The 15,377-nt window shown below is 49.5% G+C and overlaps 1 protein-coding gene across 5 annotated transcripts in view; it reads right to left on the bottom strand.

The window, feature by feature from the left end:
- LOC112117296 (zinc finger protein 850-like) overlaps positions 1-15,365 on the bottom strand; it is an 80,922-nt gene extending 65,557 nt beyond the window's left edge. The window contains exons 1-2 of one of the 5 annotated variants that reach the window (XM_029913284.1): positions 14,289-15,365; positions 11,493-11,498 (exon numbers count right to left, since the gene is read on the bottom strand). In XM_029913284.1, the coding sequence (XP_029769144.1) occupies positions 11,493-11,498; positions 14,289-15,258 (976 nt within the window). In that variant the 5' untranslated portion in view covers positions 15,259-15,365. Of the gene's footprint in view, positions 1-11,492; positions 11,499-14,242 lie in introns of all 5 variants that reach the window. The other 4 variants (XM_029913283.1, XM_029913281.1, XM_029913282.1 and 1 more) reach the window with 4 other exon arrangements.
- Between the last annotated feature and the right edge of the window lie 12 nt (positions 15,366-15,377).

Raw genomic sequence — 15,377 nt, forward strand, 5'->3', positions numbered from 1 at the left:
GTGTGGGGGGGGGGGGTAGTTGGGTTTGTGCTGCATGTTAACCTGGAAACCGCAGCCCCTCCTTTTACATTGCAAACCCATTTTAAATGGCCAACCCAACGGGTGCTTGGTATGAGAAATGAGGGCGCTACTGTTTGAAACCATTCCCACATGTTAAGAAGGTTAAAAAAGCCAAAAGACTGTGGCTTACCATGGCTGCCTGCAAACCGAAATCTGTTGCCTGGCACTGCGTGAGTGATCTCTCACACCAAACCGGCAGGCCCTCAATAGAAGAGGAAAAATGCAACTTTGTAACGAAAGCACATGTGCTGTGTAATGTGAACAGCAAAATTTAACGTGAAAGAGTGTACCCATTGTTCTCTAAAATGTGTCTTTTTAAACCACCTCTCCCTTCTCCTCCACCAGCTGCAAATGTTTCTCCTTCACAGAGGCTAGTGAAGATTAGAAGGAGAAAACGGCAGACTCGGGATGATATGTTCACGGAGCTCCAGATGTCCTCACATGCTGACAGAGCACAGCAGAATGCGTGGAGGCAGTCAATGTCAGAGTGCAAAAAAGCACAATATGAATGAGAGGAGAGGTGGCGGGCTGAATCGCGGGCTAAAGAGAACAAGTGGCGGGCTGAAGAGGATAGGTGGCATCAGCTTGCTGACAGAAGGCAAGAGTCGATGCTCCGGATGCTGGAGCATCAAACTGATATGCTCCAGCGTATGGTTGAGCTGCAGGAAAGGCAGCAGGAGCAGAGACCGCCGCTACAGCCCCTGTGTAACCAACAGCCCTCCTCCCCAAGTTCCATAGCCTCCTCACCCAGACGCCCAAGAACGCGGTGGGGGGGCCTCCGGCCATCCAGTCACTCCACCCCAGATTGCCTTCAATAAGTGTTAAAGTTTTAAAGTTTTAAACTGCAGTGTGTCCTTTTCCTTCCCTCCTCCCCCACCCCTCCGGGGCTACCTTGGCACTTATCCCCCTAGTAGTGTGATGAATTAATAAAGAATGCATGAATGTGAAGTAACAATGACTTTATTGCCTCTGCAAGCGGTGCTCGAAGGGGGGAGGGGAGGGTGGTTAGTTTACAGGGAAGTAGAGTGAACCGAGGGGGGGGGGAGGGTTCATCAAGGAGAAACAAACAGAAGTTTCACACCGTAGTCTGGCCAGTCACAAAACTGGTTTTCAAAGCTTCTCTGATGCGCACCGCGCCCTGCTGTACTCTTCTAACCACCCTGGTGTCTGGCTGCGCGTAATCAGCGGCCAGGCGATTTGCCTCAACCTCCCACCCCACCATAAATGTCTCCCCCTTACTCTCACAGATATTGTGGAGAGCACAGCAAGCAGCAATAACAATTGGAATATTGGCTTCGCTGAGGTCTATCCGAATCAGTAAACTGCGCCAGCACGATTTTAAACGTCCAAATGCACATTCCACCACCATTCGGCACTTGCTCAGCCTATAGCTGAACAGGTCCTGACTACTGTCCAGGCTGCCTGTGTACGGCTTCATGAGCCATGGCATTAAGGGGTAGGCTGGGTCCCCAAGGATAACGATAGGCATTTCAACATCCCCAACGGTTATTTTCTGATCCGGGAAGAAAGTCCCTTCCTCCAGCTTTTGAAACACACCAGAGTTCCTGAAGACACGAGCATCATGTACCTTTCCGGCCATCCCACGTTGATGTTGGTGAAACATCCCTTGTGATCCACCAGGGCTTGCAGCAGCATTGAAAAGTACCCCTTGCGGTTTATGTACTCGGTGGCTTGGTGCTCCAGTGACAAGATAGGGATATGGGTTCCGTCTATCGCCCCACCACAGTTTGGGAATCCCATTGCAGCAAAGAAATCAAGTATGTCCTGCACGTTTCCCAGAGTCACTACCCTTGATATCAGCAGGTCTTTGATTGCGTTAGCTACGTGGATCACAGCAGCCCCCACAGTAGATTTGCCCACTCCAAATTGATTCCCGACTGACCAGTAGCTGTCTGGCGTTGCAAGCTTCCACAGGGCTATCGCCACTCGCTTCTCAACTGTGAGGGCTGCTCTCATCCTGGTATTCTAGTGCTTCAGGGCAGAGGAAAGCATGTCACAAAGTTCCTTGAAAGTGCCCTTACGCATGCGAAAGTTTCGCAGCCACTGGGAATCGTCCCACACCTGCAACACGATGCGGTCCCACCAGTCTGTGTTTGTTTCCCGGGCCCAGAATCGGCGTTCCACGGTATGAACCTGCCCCAGTAACACCATGATTTGCACATTGCTGGGGCCTGTACTTTGTGAGAGGTCTACGTCCATGTCAATTTCCTCATCACTCTCGTCGCCGCGCTGCAATCGCCTCCTTGGCTGGTTTTGCTTTGGCATGTTCTGGCTCTGCGTATACTCCAGGACAATGCGTGTGGTGTTCATAGTGCTCATAATTGCAGCGGTGATCTGAGCGGGCTCTATGATCCCAGTGCTGTGGTGTCTGGGCTGAAAAAAGGCGCGAAACTATTGTCTGACCGAAGGAGGGAGGGGCGAGTGATGACATGGCGTACAGGTACAGGGAATTAAAATCAACAAAGGTGGCTGTGCATCAGGGAGAAACACAAAACTGTGACACAGAATGGCCCCCCCAAAGATTGAACTCAAAACCCTGGGTTTAGCAGGCCGTTGATTTCATGGAGGGAGGGAAAAGCAAATGAATACAGAACAAATCTGGTCCATCTATTTTTTTACATCTTAAGCTGGCAGCAGACGGTGCAGCATGACTGATAGCCATCAGCATCTTCTGGGTGCTTGGCAGAAGATGCTGTACTACGACTGCTAGCCATCATCGTCAAGACGGTTCAATAGGACTGCCGGCAGGACTGAGTCTCCAGGAGACAAAACATGTCTGCCCAGGTGCCTCTGATCGAACTCACTGAGGAATACGATGATGATGGATACCAGTCGTAATACACCATCTACTGCCAAAAGGCAAGGAGCTGCTGCTTTGTAGCAATGCAGCTCCACGTCTGCCAGCACCCAGGTGACATATGGTGACAGTGAGCTAAGCTGAGCTGAGCGGGCTCCATGCTTGCCGTGGTATGTTGTCTGCACAGGTAACCCAGGTAAAAAGGTGCGAATCGATTGTCTGCCGTTGCTCTGACGGAGGGGGAGGGGCCTGACGACATGTACCCAGAACCCCCTGCGACAGTGTTTTTGTATCATTCAGGCATTGGGATATCAACCCAGAATTCCAATGGGCGGCGGAGACTGCAGGAACTGTGGGATAGCTACCCACAGTGCAACGCTCCGGAAGTCGACGCTAGCCTCGGTACTGTGGACGCGGTCCGCCGACTTAATGCACTTAGAACATTTTATGTGGGGACACACACAATCAACTGTATAAAACCAATTTCTATAAAACCGGCTTCTATAAATTTGACCTAATTTCGTAGTGTAGACATACCCTTAGAAGGAAGACATGGATACTGAGTGATCAGCTGTTGTGACCTGCACAGGATGTGCCATGTTTTTCTTTCTCCCAGAGGATAGAAGCAACCTTGTCTGTAAAAAGTGCAAACTGGTCTCCTTATTAGAAGGTTATAGGACTAGAGACGCAAGTATAAACCTTGCGTTGCATCAGAGAAAATGAAGACTTCCTGGACAGAAGTCAGTGTTTGGTTCTGGAGGGACAACATACTGAAGAATCAGAGAGGGCAGTGTAGAACAGGGAAGAAAACTGGCACCATGTGACCTCCAGAAGAAGAATGAGGAGAACCCATGTACCCCCAATGCAGATAGAGGTAAGAAACCGTTTTCAGGCTCTCTGCACAGGTTCTACTGCGGCAAATGATTTGGAAGAGCAATCTAGGGATCAGAAGGAGACCCCATCGACCAGAAGGCATGAGATGTATTGTCCTAGGGATGGGGGTTCCATGACCACCACTCCCAAGAGGAGGAGATGGGTGGTGGTGGTTGGAGACTCCCTCCTAAGGGGGACAGAGTCATCCATCTGCTGACCCGACTGAGAGACTCGAGAAGTGTGCTGCTTGCCTGGAGCTACAATTCAGGATGTGACCGAGTGTCTGCTGAGACTGATCAAGCCCTGGGACCGCTAGCCCTTCCTACTTCTCCATGTGGGCACCAATGATACTGCCAAGAATGACCTTGAGCAGGTCACTGCAAACTACGTGGCTCTGGGAAGAAGGATAAAGGAGTTTGAGGTGAAAGTCGTGTTCTCGTCCATCCTCCCTGTTGAAGGAAAAGGCCCAGGTAGGAACCGTCGAATCGTGGAGGTAAATGCGTGGTTACGCAGGTGGTGTCGGAGAGAGGGCTTTGGATTCCTCGACCATGGCATGTTCTGGGAAGGATTGCTAGAAAGAGATGGGAAGAGCATCTTCACAGGCAGCCTTGCTAACCTAGTGAGGAGGGCTTTAAACTAGGTTCGCCAGGGGATGGTGACCTAAGCCCTGAGGTAAGCGGGAAAGTGGGATATCGGGAGGAAACACAAAGAGGAGGATGCGGGGGGGGGGGGGGGCTTCCTGATTCATACCGAGAAAGCAGGGCAATCGGCTCCTTATCTTAGGTGCATATAAATGAACACAAGAAGCCTTGGAAACAAGCAGGAAGAATTGGAAGTCCTGGCACTGTCAAAGAACTATGATGTGACTGGAATATCAGAGACTTCGTGGGGCAGTTCACATGACTGGAGCACTGACATGGATGGGTATAAACTGTTCAGGATGGACAGGCAGGGGAGGAAAGGTGGAGGAGTTCCACTGTATGTAAGAGAGTGGTACGATTGCTCAGAGCTCCAGTATGAAACTGGAGAAAAGCTAGTTGAGAGTCCTTGGGTTAAGTTTAGAAGTGAAAGCAACGCGGGTGATGTTGTGGTGGGTGTGTGCTATAGACCAGGAGCATGAGGTAGACAAGGCTTTCTTCGGACAACTAACAGAAGTTTCCAGATCACAGGCCCTAGTTCTCGTGGGGCACTTCAATCACCCTGACATCTGCTGGGAGAGCAATACAGCAGTGCACAGACAATCTAGGAAGTTTTTGGAGAGTGTTGGGGATAACTTCCTGGTGCAAATGCTGGAGAAACCAACCAGGAGCCATTCTCCTCTTGACCTGCTGCTCACAAACAGAGAAGTATTGGTAGGGGAAGTAGAAGTGGGTGGCACAGCAACCTGGGCAGCAGTCACCAATAAAATGGTTGAGTTCAGGATTCTCACAAAAGGAAGAAAGGAGAGTAGCAAAATACGGACCCTGGACTTCAGAAAAGCAGACTTTGACTCCATTAGGGAACTGATGGGCAGGATCCCCTGGGAGTCTAAGATGAGGGGGAAAGGTGTCCAGGAAAGCTGGCTGTATTTTAAAGAAGACTTATTAAGGGCACAGGAACAAAACATCCCAATGTGCAAAAAGAATAGCAAATATGGCAGGCAACCAGCTTGTTTTAACAGTGAAATCTTCATTGAGCTTAAACACAAAAAGGAAGCTTACAAGAAGTGGAAACTTGGTCAGATGACTAGGGAGGAGTATAAAAATATTGCTCGAGCATGCAGGGGTGTAATCAGGAAGGTCAAAACACAACTGGAGTTGCAGCTAGCAATGGATGTGAAGGGTAACAAGAAGGGTTTCTATAGGTATATTAGTAACAAGAAAAAGGTCAGGGAAAGTGTGGGACCTTTAATGAATGGGGGAGGCAACCTAGAGACAGATGTGGAAAAAGCTGAAGTACTCAATGTTTTTTTTTGCCTCGGTCTTCACAGACAAAGGGTATGTCTACACTACGGGATTAATCCGAATTTACAGAATTCGAATTTTGGAAACAGATTGTATAAAGTCGAATGTATGCGGCCACACTAAGCACATTAATTCGGTGGTGTGCATCCATGTACCAGGGCTAGCGTCGATTTCCAGGGCGTTGCACTGTGGGTAGTTATCCCATAGCTATCCCATAGTTCCCACAGTCTCCCCCGCCCATTGGAATTCTGGGTTGAGATCCCAGTGCCTGATGGGGCAAAAAACATTGTCACAGGTGGTTCTGGGTACAGCTTCACCCCTCCCTCCATGAAAGCAACGGCAGACAACTGTTTTGTGCCTTTTTTCCTGGGTGAACACAGCAGACGCCATACCACGGCAAGCATGGAGCCCGCTCAGCTCAAGATAGCAGTCATGAACATTGTAAACACCTCGCGAATTCTCGTGCAGTTTATGCTGAACCAAGACCAGAAAAATGAGACGAGGAGGCGGCGGCGATGGCAGCGCAGCGACAAGAGTGATGAGGAGATGGACATGGACGTGGACACAGAATTCTCTCAAACCGCGGGCCCCAGTGCTTTGGAGATCATGTCGTTAATGGGGCAGGTTCTATCCATGGAACGCCGATTCTGGGCCCGGGAAACAAGCACAGACTGGTGGGACCGCATAGTGTTGCAGGTGTGGGACGATTCCCAGTGGCTGCGAAACTTTCGCATGCGTAAGGGCACTTTCATGGAACTTTGTGACTTGCTGTCCCCTGCCCTGAAGCACCAGAATGAGAGCAGCCCTCACAGTTGAGAAGCAAGTGGCAATAGCCCTGTGGAAGCTTGCAACGCCAGACAGCTACCGGTCAGTCGGGAATCAATTTGGAGTGGGCAAATCTACTGTGGGGGCTGCTGTGATGCAAGTAGCCAAAGCAATCACTGAGCTGCTGCTATGAAAGGTAGTGACTCTGGGAAATGTGCAGGTCATAGTGGATGGCTTTGCTGCAATGGGATTCGCTAACTGTGGTGGGGCGATAGATGGAACCCATATCCCTATCTTGGCACCGGAGCACTAGGGTACCGAGTACATAAACCGCAAGGGGTACTTTTCAATGGTGCTGCAAGCACTGGTGGATCACAAGGGACGTTTCACCAACATCAACGTGGGATGGCCGGGAAGGGTTCATGATGCTCGTGTCTTCAGGAAGACTACTCTGTTTAAACGGCTGCAGCAAGGGACTTACTTCCCGGACCAGAAAATAACCGTTGGGGATGTTGAAATGCCTATAGTTATCCTTGGGGACCCAGCCTACCCCTTAATGCCATGGCTCATGAAGCCTTACACAGGCAGCCTGGACAGGAGTCAGGAGCTGTTCAACTACAGGCTGAGCAAGTGCAGAATGGGGGTAGAATGTGCCTTTGGATGTTTAAAAGGTCGCTGGCGATCGTTACTGACTCGGTCAGACCTCAGCCAAACCAATATCCCCATTGTTATTGCTGCTTGCTGTGTGCTCCACAATCTCTGTGAAAGTAAGAGGGAGACCTTTATGGCGGGGTGGGAGGCTGAGGCAAAACGCCTGGCTGCTGATTACGCGCAGCCAGACACCAGGGCGATTAGAAGAGCACACCAGGAAGCGCTGCGCATCAGAGAAGCTTTGAAAATCAGTTTCATGACTGGCCAGGCTACAGTGTGAAATTTGTGTTTGTTTCTCCTTGATGAAAACCCGCCCCCTTTATTGACTCATTCTCTGTAAGGAACCCACCCTCCCCCTTTGATCACAGCTTGCTTTCAAAGGAAATAAAGTCACTATCATTTAAAAATCATTTATTCTTTATTAATTGATTATAAAAAGAGGGAGAGAACCCGGGTGGGGTTTGGGAGGAGGATAGGCGGGAAGGAAAAGGCCACTAAAAATAGGTTAAAAAAAATGACAGCCTTTTGCTTGGGCTGTCCACTGGGGTGGAATGGGAGGGTGCACGGAGCCTCCCCCCCGCGTTCTTACACGTCTGGCTGAGGAGGCTATGGAACATGGTGAGGGGGGAAGGGGGTTATACAGGGGCTGTAGCGCCAGTCTGTGATCCTGCTGCCGTTCCTGAAGCTCCACCAGATGCTGGAGCATGTCTGCTCACGCAGCAGCCCCAGAGTTGCATCCTGCCTCCTCTGATCTTCCTGCCGCCACCTCTCATCTCGAGCATCTCTCCTCTCCTCACGTTGGTCCCCCCTGTCCTCACGTTGGTCCCTCATGTCCTCACGTTCACTGGCATCTTTCCTATACTTTGAAACCGTGTCCTTCCACTCATTCAGATGAGCTCTTTCACTGCGGGTGGATTCCATGATTTCCGCGAACATCTTGTCTCGCGTCCTCTTTTTCCAACACCTTATCTGAGATAGCCTTCGGGACGGAGGAGGGAGGCTTGAAAAATTTGCAGCTGCTGGAGGAAGGGAAAAAAGGAGAGAATTTTTTAAAAAGATACATTTTACAGAACAATGCTTATACTCTTTTATGGTGTACAACACTATTCACATTACATAACACATGTGATTTCTGTGCAAGGTCGCATTTTGCCTCTTAATATTGAGTGCCTGTGGCTTTGCTGCTGGAGATCACAGACGCAGGTCCGGGCAACAGAATTCGGCTTGCATGCGGCCATGGTAAGCCATTGTCTTTCGGCTTCTGCGCCCTCCTTTCCCACATACCAAGCAAAGCCAGTTGACTGCTGTGGTTTTCCTGTTAACCTTCAGCAGCAGAAAACAAACTAACCCCCACCCCGTCCAATTCTCTGGATGATCGCTGTACCCCTCCCCCCACCGAGTGGCTGGTATCAGGGAAGATCCCTGCTAGCCAAACGCGAAAAGCTCAGGGCCAATTCCCGCCCCCCCCCATGCTTGGCTAACTGCAGGGAAGGATTTCTTTTCAGCCACAGGCAAACAGCCCAGTAGGAACGGCCACCTCTGTCCCCTTAATTAAATTCCCGTATTTCAACCAGGTTACCATGAGCGATATCACTCTCCTGAGGATTACACAGCGAGATAAAGAACGGATGTTGCTGGAATGCCAGCAAACACCTGGACCATACGCTGCCAGGCTTTGTCATGCAATGATACCAGATTACTTACTACTAGCATGGCATGGTCAAGTGTCCTACCATGGAGGACGGAATAAGGCTGCACTGCCCAGAAACCTTGTGGAAAGGCTTTTGGAGTACCTCCAGGAGAGCTTCATGGAGATGTCCCTGGAGGATTTCTGCTCCATCCCCAGACACGTTAACAGACTTTTCCAGTAGCTGTACTGGCCGCGAATGCATCCCAAGTCCTCAGGGCAAAGTAATCATTAAAAAATGCTTGCTTTTAAACCATGTTTTATATTTTAAAAGGTAAACTCACCTGAGGTCCCTTCCATGGGGTCATGGTCTTGGATACTGGCTTGGGAGGGTACTTCAGTCAGGCTGAGAAAAAGATCCTGGCTGTTGGGGAGAATGGAGTGCTGTGTCCGCTCCACAAGCTCGTCCTCCTCCTCCTCCTCCTCTTCCCCATCCGCAGAATCCTCAGGTGTGGCTGATGAGATTACCCCCACCTCCGACTCCACGGTCAGAGGTGGGGTAGTGGTGGTGGCCCCCCCTAGAATTGCATGCAGCTCGGTGTAGAAGCGGCATGTCCGCGGCTCTGACCCGGAGCGACCGTTTGCCTCCTTTGTTTTTTGATAGGCTTCTCTGAGCTCCTTTACTTTCACGCGGCACTGATCTGAGTCCCTATTGTGGCCTCTCTCCATCATGCCCTTGGAGATTTTTTCAAAAGTTTTGGCAGTTCGTCTTTTCGAACGAAGTTCTGCTAGCACTGAATCCTCTCCGTATATAGGCATCAGATCCAGTACCTCACATACGGTCCATACTGGTGCTCTTTTTCGATTATCGGCCTCCATGGTTATCTGTGCTGATGAGCTCTCTGTGGTCACCTCTGTGCTCTCCACGCTGGGCAAACAGGAAATAAAATTCAAATGTTCGCGGGTCTTTTCCTGTCTACCTGGCCAGTGCATCCGAGTTCAGATTGCTGTCCAGAGCGGTCACAATGGTGCACTGTGGGATAGCTCCCGGAGGTCAATACCATCGAATTGCGGCCACACTAACCCTAATTCAAAATGGCAATATCGATTTCGGCGCTACTCTGCTCGTCGGGGAGGAGTACAGAAATCGATTTTAAGAGCCCTTTATTTTGAAAGAAATGGCTACGTTGTGTGGATGGGTGCAGGGTTAATTCAATTTAACGCTGCTAAATTCGAATTAAACTCATAGTGCAGACCAGGCCAAAGTCAGCTCCCACACTGCTGTCCTGGGCAACACAGTCTGGGGAGGAGGTGAGCAGCCCTCAGCAGTGAAAGAACAGGTTAAGGACTATTTAGAAAAGCTGGACATGCATAAGTCCATGGGTCCAGATCTAATGCATCTGAGGATGCTGAGGGAATTGGCTGATGTGATTGCAGAGCCATTGGCCATTATCTTTGAAAACTCATGGCAATCAGAGGAGGTGCAGGATGACTGGAAAAAGGCAAATATAATGCCCATCTTTAAAAAAGGGAAGGAGAACCCAGGGAACTACAGACCAGTCAGCCTCACCTCAGTCCCTGGAAAAATCATGGAGCAGGTCCTCAAGGAAACCATTTTGAAGCACTTGAAGGAGAGGAAGGTGATCAGGAACAGTCAACATGGATTCACCAAGGGCAAGTCATGCCTGACCAACCTCATTGCCTACTATGATGAGATAACTGGCTCTGGGGATATGGGGAAAGCAGTGGATGTGATATATCTTGAGTTTAGCAAAGCTTCTGATATGGTCTCCCACAGTATTCTTGTCAGCAAGTTAAAGTACAGATTGGATGAATGGACTATAAGGTGGATAGAAAGCTGGCTAGATTGTCAGGCTTAACAGATAGTGATTAACAGCTCAATGTCTAGTTGGCAGCCAGTATTAAGCGGAGTGCCCCAGGAGTCAGTCCTGGGGCCAGTTTTGTTCAACATATTTATTAATGAATTGGATGATGGGATAGATTGCACCCTCAGCAAGTTCGCAGATGACACTAAGCTGGGGTGAGAGGCAGATACGCAGAAGGGTAGGCATAGGGTCCAGAGTGACCTAGACAAATTAGTGGATTGGGCCAAAAGAAATCTGATGAGGTTCAACAAGGACAAGTGCAGAGTCCTGCACTTAGGACGGAAGAATCCCATGCACTGCTACAGGATGAGGACCGACTGGCTAAGCAGCAGTTCTTCAGAAAAGGACCTGGGGATTATAGTGGATGAGAAGCTGGATATGAGTCAGCAGTGTGCCCTTGTTCCCAAGAAGGCTAAGAGCATTAGTAGGAGCATTGCTAGCAGATCGAGGGAAATTATTATTCCCCTCTATTCGGCACTAGTGAAGCCACATCTGGAGTATTGCATCCAGTTTTAGGCCCCCCATTAGAGAAAGGAGGGCAACAAAAATGATTAGGGGGCTGGCACATGACTGAGGAGGAGAGGCTGAAGGAACTGGGCTTGTTTAGTCTGCAGAAGAGAAGAGTGTGGGGGATTTGATAGCAGCCCTCAACTGCCTGAAGGGGGGGTTCCAGAGAGGTTGGAGCTCAGCTGTTCTCAGTGGTGGCAGATGACAGAACAACGGGCAATGGTCTCAAGTTGCAGGGGGGGAGGTCTAGGTTGGCTATTAGGAAAAACTTTTTCACTAGGAGGGTGGTGACGCACTGGAATGGGTTCCCTAGGAAGGTGGTGGAATCTCCATCCTCAGAGGTTTTTAAGGCCCAGCTTGACAAAGCCCTCGTTGGGATAATTTAGTTGGTGTTGGTCCTGCTTTGAGCAGGGGGTTGGACTAGATGACCTCCTGAGGTCTCTTCCAACCCTAATCTTCTATGATTCTCTCTGTGCTTCATGAAATTTTGGATCCAAATGGTAAAGACAGTTGTTCCCAATTTAATCATGGCATCCTTTAGGAGTGTGATCAATGCCACTTAACTAGGGAGCAGTGTTCTAAAAATAGTTTACCTGGGCCACAGGTCACCATAGCTTCCATCTCTGGGATGAAAATCAACCACCAGTACCTGCAATTTCTACCTGAGTTCTTGTCAAATCTTTGACCTTACTTGGAGTAATTTTACACTTCTCTGGCGTAGAATACTTCACCAACCACACAACATATCAGTAGTGATAGTGAGGTATATAATAATAAAAATAATAATAATATATGGAGATATCCGATCTCCTAGAACTGGAAGGGACCCTGAAAGGTCATAGAGTCCAGCCCCCTGCCTTCACTAGCAGGACCAAGTACTGATTTTTGCCCCAGATCCCTAAGTGGCCCCCTCAAGGATTGAACTCACAACCCTGGGTTTAGCAGGCCAATGCTCAAACCACTGAGCTATCCCTCCCCCCAAAAAACCTGTCTGTAAGCAAGGACTGGCCTGCCTCCCAAGATCTGTGAGAGGCCTTGGCTACACTTGAGGATTCACAGCTCCGAGGGGAGTAGCTTGCAGCGCTGCGAGGGAGCGTGTAGCGCTGCAGGCACTGATTACACTGGCGCTTTACAGCGCTGCACTCGCTGCGCTCAGGGGGGTGTTTTTTCACACCCCTGAGCACAGCAAGTTGCAGCGCTGTACAGCGCCAGTGTAGCCAAGGCAAGAGTGAGGGATCATTTTCCAGGATAGGTTGTAGATCGTTGATAATGCGCGGAAGAGGTTTTAGCTGGGGGCTGTATGTGATGGCCAGTGGTGTTCTGTTATTGTCCTTGTTGGGCCTGTCCTGTAGTAGGTGATTTCTGGGTACCCGTCTTGCTCTGTCAATCTGTTTCCTCACTTCCCCAGATGGGTATTGTAGTTTTACGAATGCTTGATAAAGATCTTGTAGGTGTTTGTCTCTGTCTGAGGGGTTGGAGCAAATTCGGTTGTATCTTAGGGCTTGGCTGTAGACAATGGGTAGTGTGATGTGTCCTGGATGGAAGCTGGAGGCATGTAGGTACGTATAGCGGTCAGTAGGTTTCCGGTATAGGGTGGTGTTTATGTGACCATCACTTATTTGCACTGTAGTGTCCAGGAAATGTCTCTCTTGTGTGGACTGGTCCAGGCTGAAGGTGGGGTGGAAACTGTTGAAATCCAGGTGGAATTCTTCAAGGGCTTCCTTTCCGTGAGTCCATATGATGAAGATGTCATCAATGTAGTGCAAGTAGAGGAGGGGCACTAGGGGACAAGAGCTGAGGAAGCGTTGTTCTAAGTCAGCCATAAAAATATTGGCAGACTGTGGGGCCATGCGGGTACCCATAGCAATGCCACTGACTTGAAGGTATAAGTTGTCCCCAAATCTGAAATGGTTGTGGGTGAGGACAAAGTCACAAAGCTCAGCCACCAGGCATGCTTTGGCCTCATCAGGGATACTGTTCCTGACAGCTTGTAGTCCATCCTCATGTGGAATATTGGTGTAAAGCGCTTCTACATCCATGGTGGCCCGGGTGGTGTTTTCAGGAAGAACAGCAATGCATTGTAGTTTCCTCAGGAAGTCGGTGGCGTCTCAAAGATAGCTGGGAGTGCTGGTGGCGTAGGGTCTGAGGAGAGTCCAAATAGCCAGATAATCCTGCGGTAAGACTGCCAATGCCTGAGATGATGGGACGTCCAAGGTTTCCAGGTTTATGGATCTTGGGTAGCAGATAGAATAGCCCTGGTCGGGGCTCTGGGGATGTCCCCGTGTAGATTTGTTCCCATACTGTAGCCGGGAGTTTCTTGAGCAGATGGTGTAGTTTCTTTTAGTATTCCTCAGTGGGATCAGAGGGTAGTGGCCTGTAGCATGTGGTCTTGGAGAGTTGCCTCGCAGCCTCCTACTCATAATCTGATCTGTTCATTATGACTACAGCACCTCCTTTGTCAGCCTCTTTGATTATAATGTCAGAGTTGTTTCTGAGGCTGTGGATGGCATTATGTTCTGTATGGCTGAGGTTCTGGGGCAAGTGATGTTGTTTGTTCACAATTTCAGCCTGTGCACGTCTGCGGAAGCACTCTATGTAGAGGTCCAGTCTGTCATTTCGACCGTCAGGCGGAGTCCACGCAGAGTTCTTGTTCTTGTAGTGTTGGTAGGAGGGTTCCTGTGGGCTAGTGCACTGTTCAGTGGTGCACTGAAAATATTCCTTGAGTCAAGAGACGACGAAAGTAGGCTTCCAGTTCACCGCAAAACTGTATCATGTTTGTGGGGATGGTGGGACAGAAAGAGTCCCCGAGATAGGACAGACTCTTCTGACGGGCTAAGTGTGTGGTTGGATGGACTAACAATATTGTTAGGTGAGTTGAGGGTGCCATTGTTGTAGCCCCCTGTGGCAGGTAGGAGTTTAGATAGTTTACTGTCCTTTTTCCTCTGTAGAGAAGTGAAGTGTGCATTGTAAATGGCTTGTCTCATTTTTGTCAAGTCCAGCCATGTGGAAGTTTGTGTGGAAGGTTGGTTTTGTATGAGAGTCTCCAGTTTTGAGAGCTCATTCTTGATCTTCTCCTGTCTGCTGTACAAGATGCTGATCAGGTGGTTCCTCAGGCCTCTCCCCTGTGTGGATTCTCTGATGTTCAGAAAGGGCTGAGCTGCTAATGAAGCTTTTCCCACACTCATGGCATTTGTAGGGCCTCTCGCCTGTGTGGATTCTCTCATGATGATGAACAAGGCTTGATCTTTGAGTGAAGGTTTTCCCACACTCACTGCATTCATAGGGCCTCTCGCCTGTGTGGATTCTCTGATGTTTAGAAAGGGCTGGGCTGTGAGTGAAGCTTTTCCCACACTCACGGCATTCATAGGGCCTCTCCCCTGTGTGGATTCTCTGATGTCCAGTAAGGTGCGAGCTGTGATTGAAGGTTTTCCCACATTCACTGCATACATAGGGCCTCTCTCCTGTGTGGATTCTCTGATGCCCAGTAAGGTGAGAGCTGTGATTGAAGCTTTTCCCACACTCATGGCACTCATAGGGCCTCTCCCCTGTGTGGATTCTCTGATGTTTAGAAAGGGCTGGGCTGTGAGTGAAGCTTTTCCCACACTCACGGCATTCATAGGGCCTCTCCCCTGTGTGGATTCTCTGATGTGCAGAAAGGGCTGAGTTGCTAATGAAGTTTTTCCCACACTCATGGCATTCGTAGGGCCTCTCCCCTGTGTGGATTCTCTGATGTGCAGAAAGGCCTGATCTTTGAGTGAAGGTTTTCCCACACTCACTGCATTCATAGGGCCTCTCGCCTGTGTGGATTCTCTCATGATGATGAACAAGGTTTGATCTTTGAGTGAAGGTTTTCCCACACTCACGGCATTTATAGGGCCTCTCCCCTGTGTGCATTCTCTGATGTGCAGAAAGGGCTGAGCTCCTAATGAAGTTTTTCCCACACTCATGGCATTCGTAGGGCCTCTCCCTTGTGTGGATTCTCTGATGTTGAGAAAGGCCTGATCTTTTAGTGAAGCATTTTCCACACTCACTGCATGTATTTTTCCTCTTTCCCATGAGGATTTCCTGCTGTGTTGTGGTTTCCTTGACACTCTTCTGAGTTCCCCAACAGGAAATAAATTTACCCATTTTCTCCCCTGGCTGGTGTCCTTGCTCTCTTTCTGGTCTGTGCTGAATCTCACGGGATTTTTCCTTCTCATAACTCCTGGACACATTCCTTTTTGATCTTTGTGATAATGCTCTGTGTT

The sequence above is a fragment of the Terrapene carolina genome, unplaced genomic scaffold (assembly GCF_002925995.2).
Source record: "Terrapene carolina triunguis isolate 2854851 unplaced genomic scaffold, T_m_triunguis-2.0 Scaffold570, whole genome shotgun sequence".
NCBI lineage: Eukaryota > Metazoa > Chordata > Testudines > Emydidae > Terrapene > Terrapene triunguis.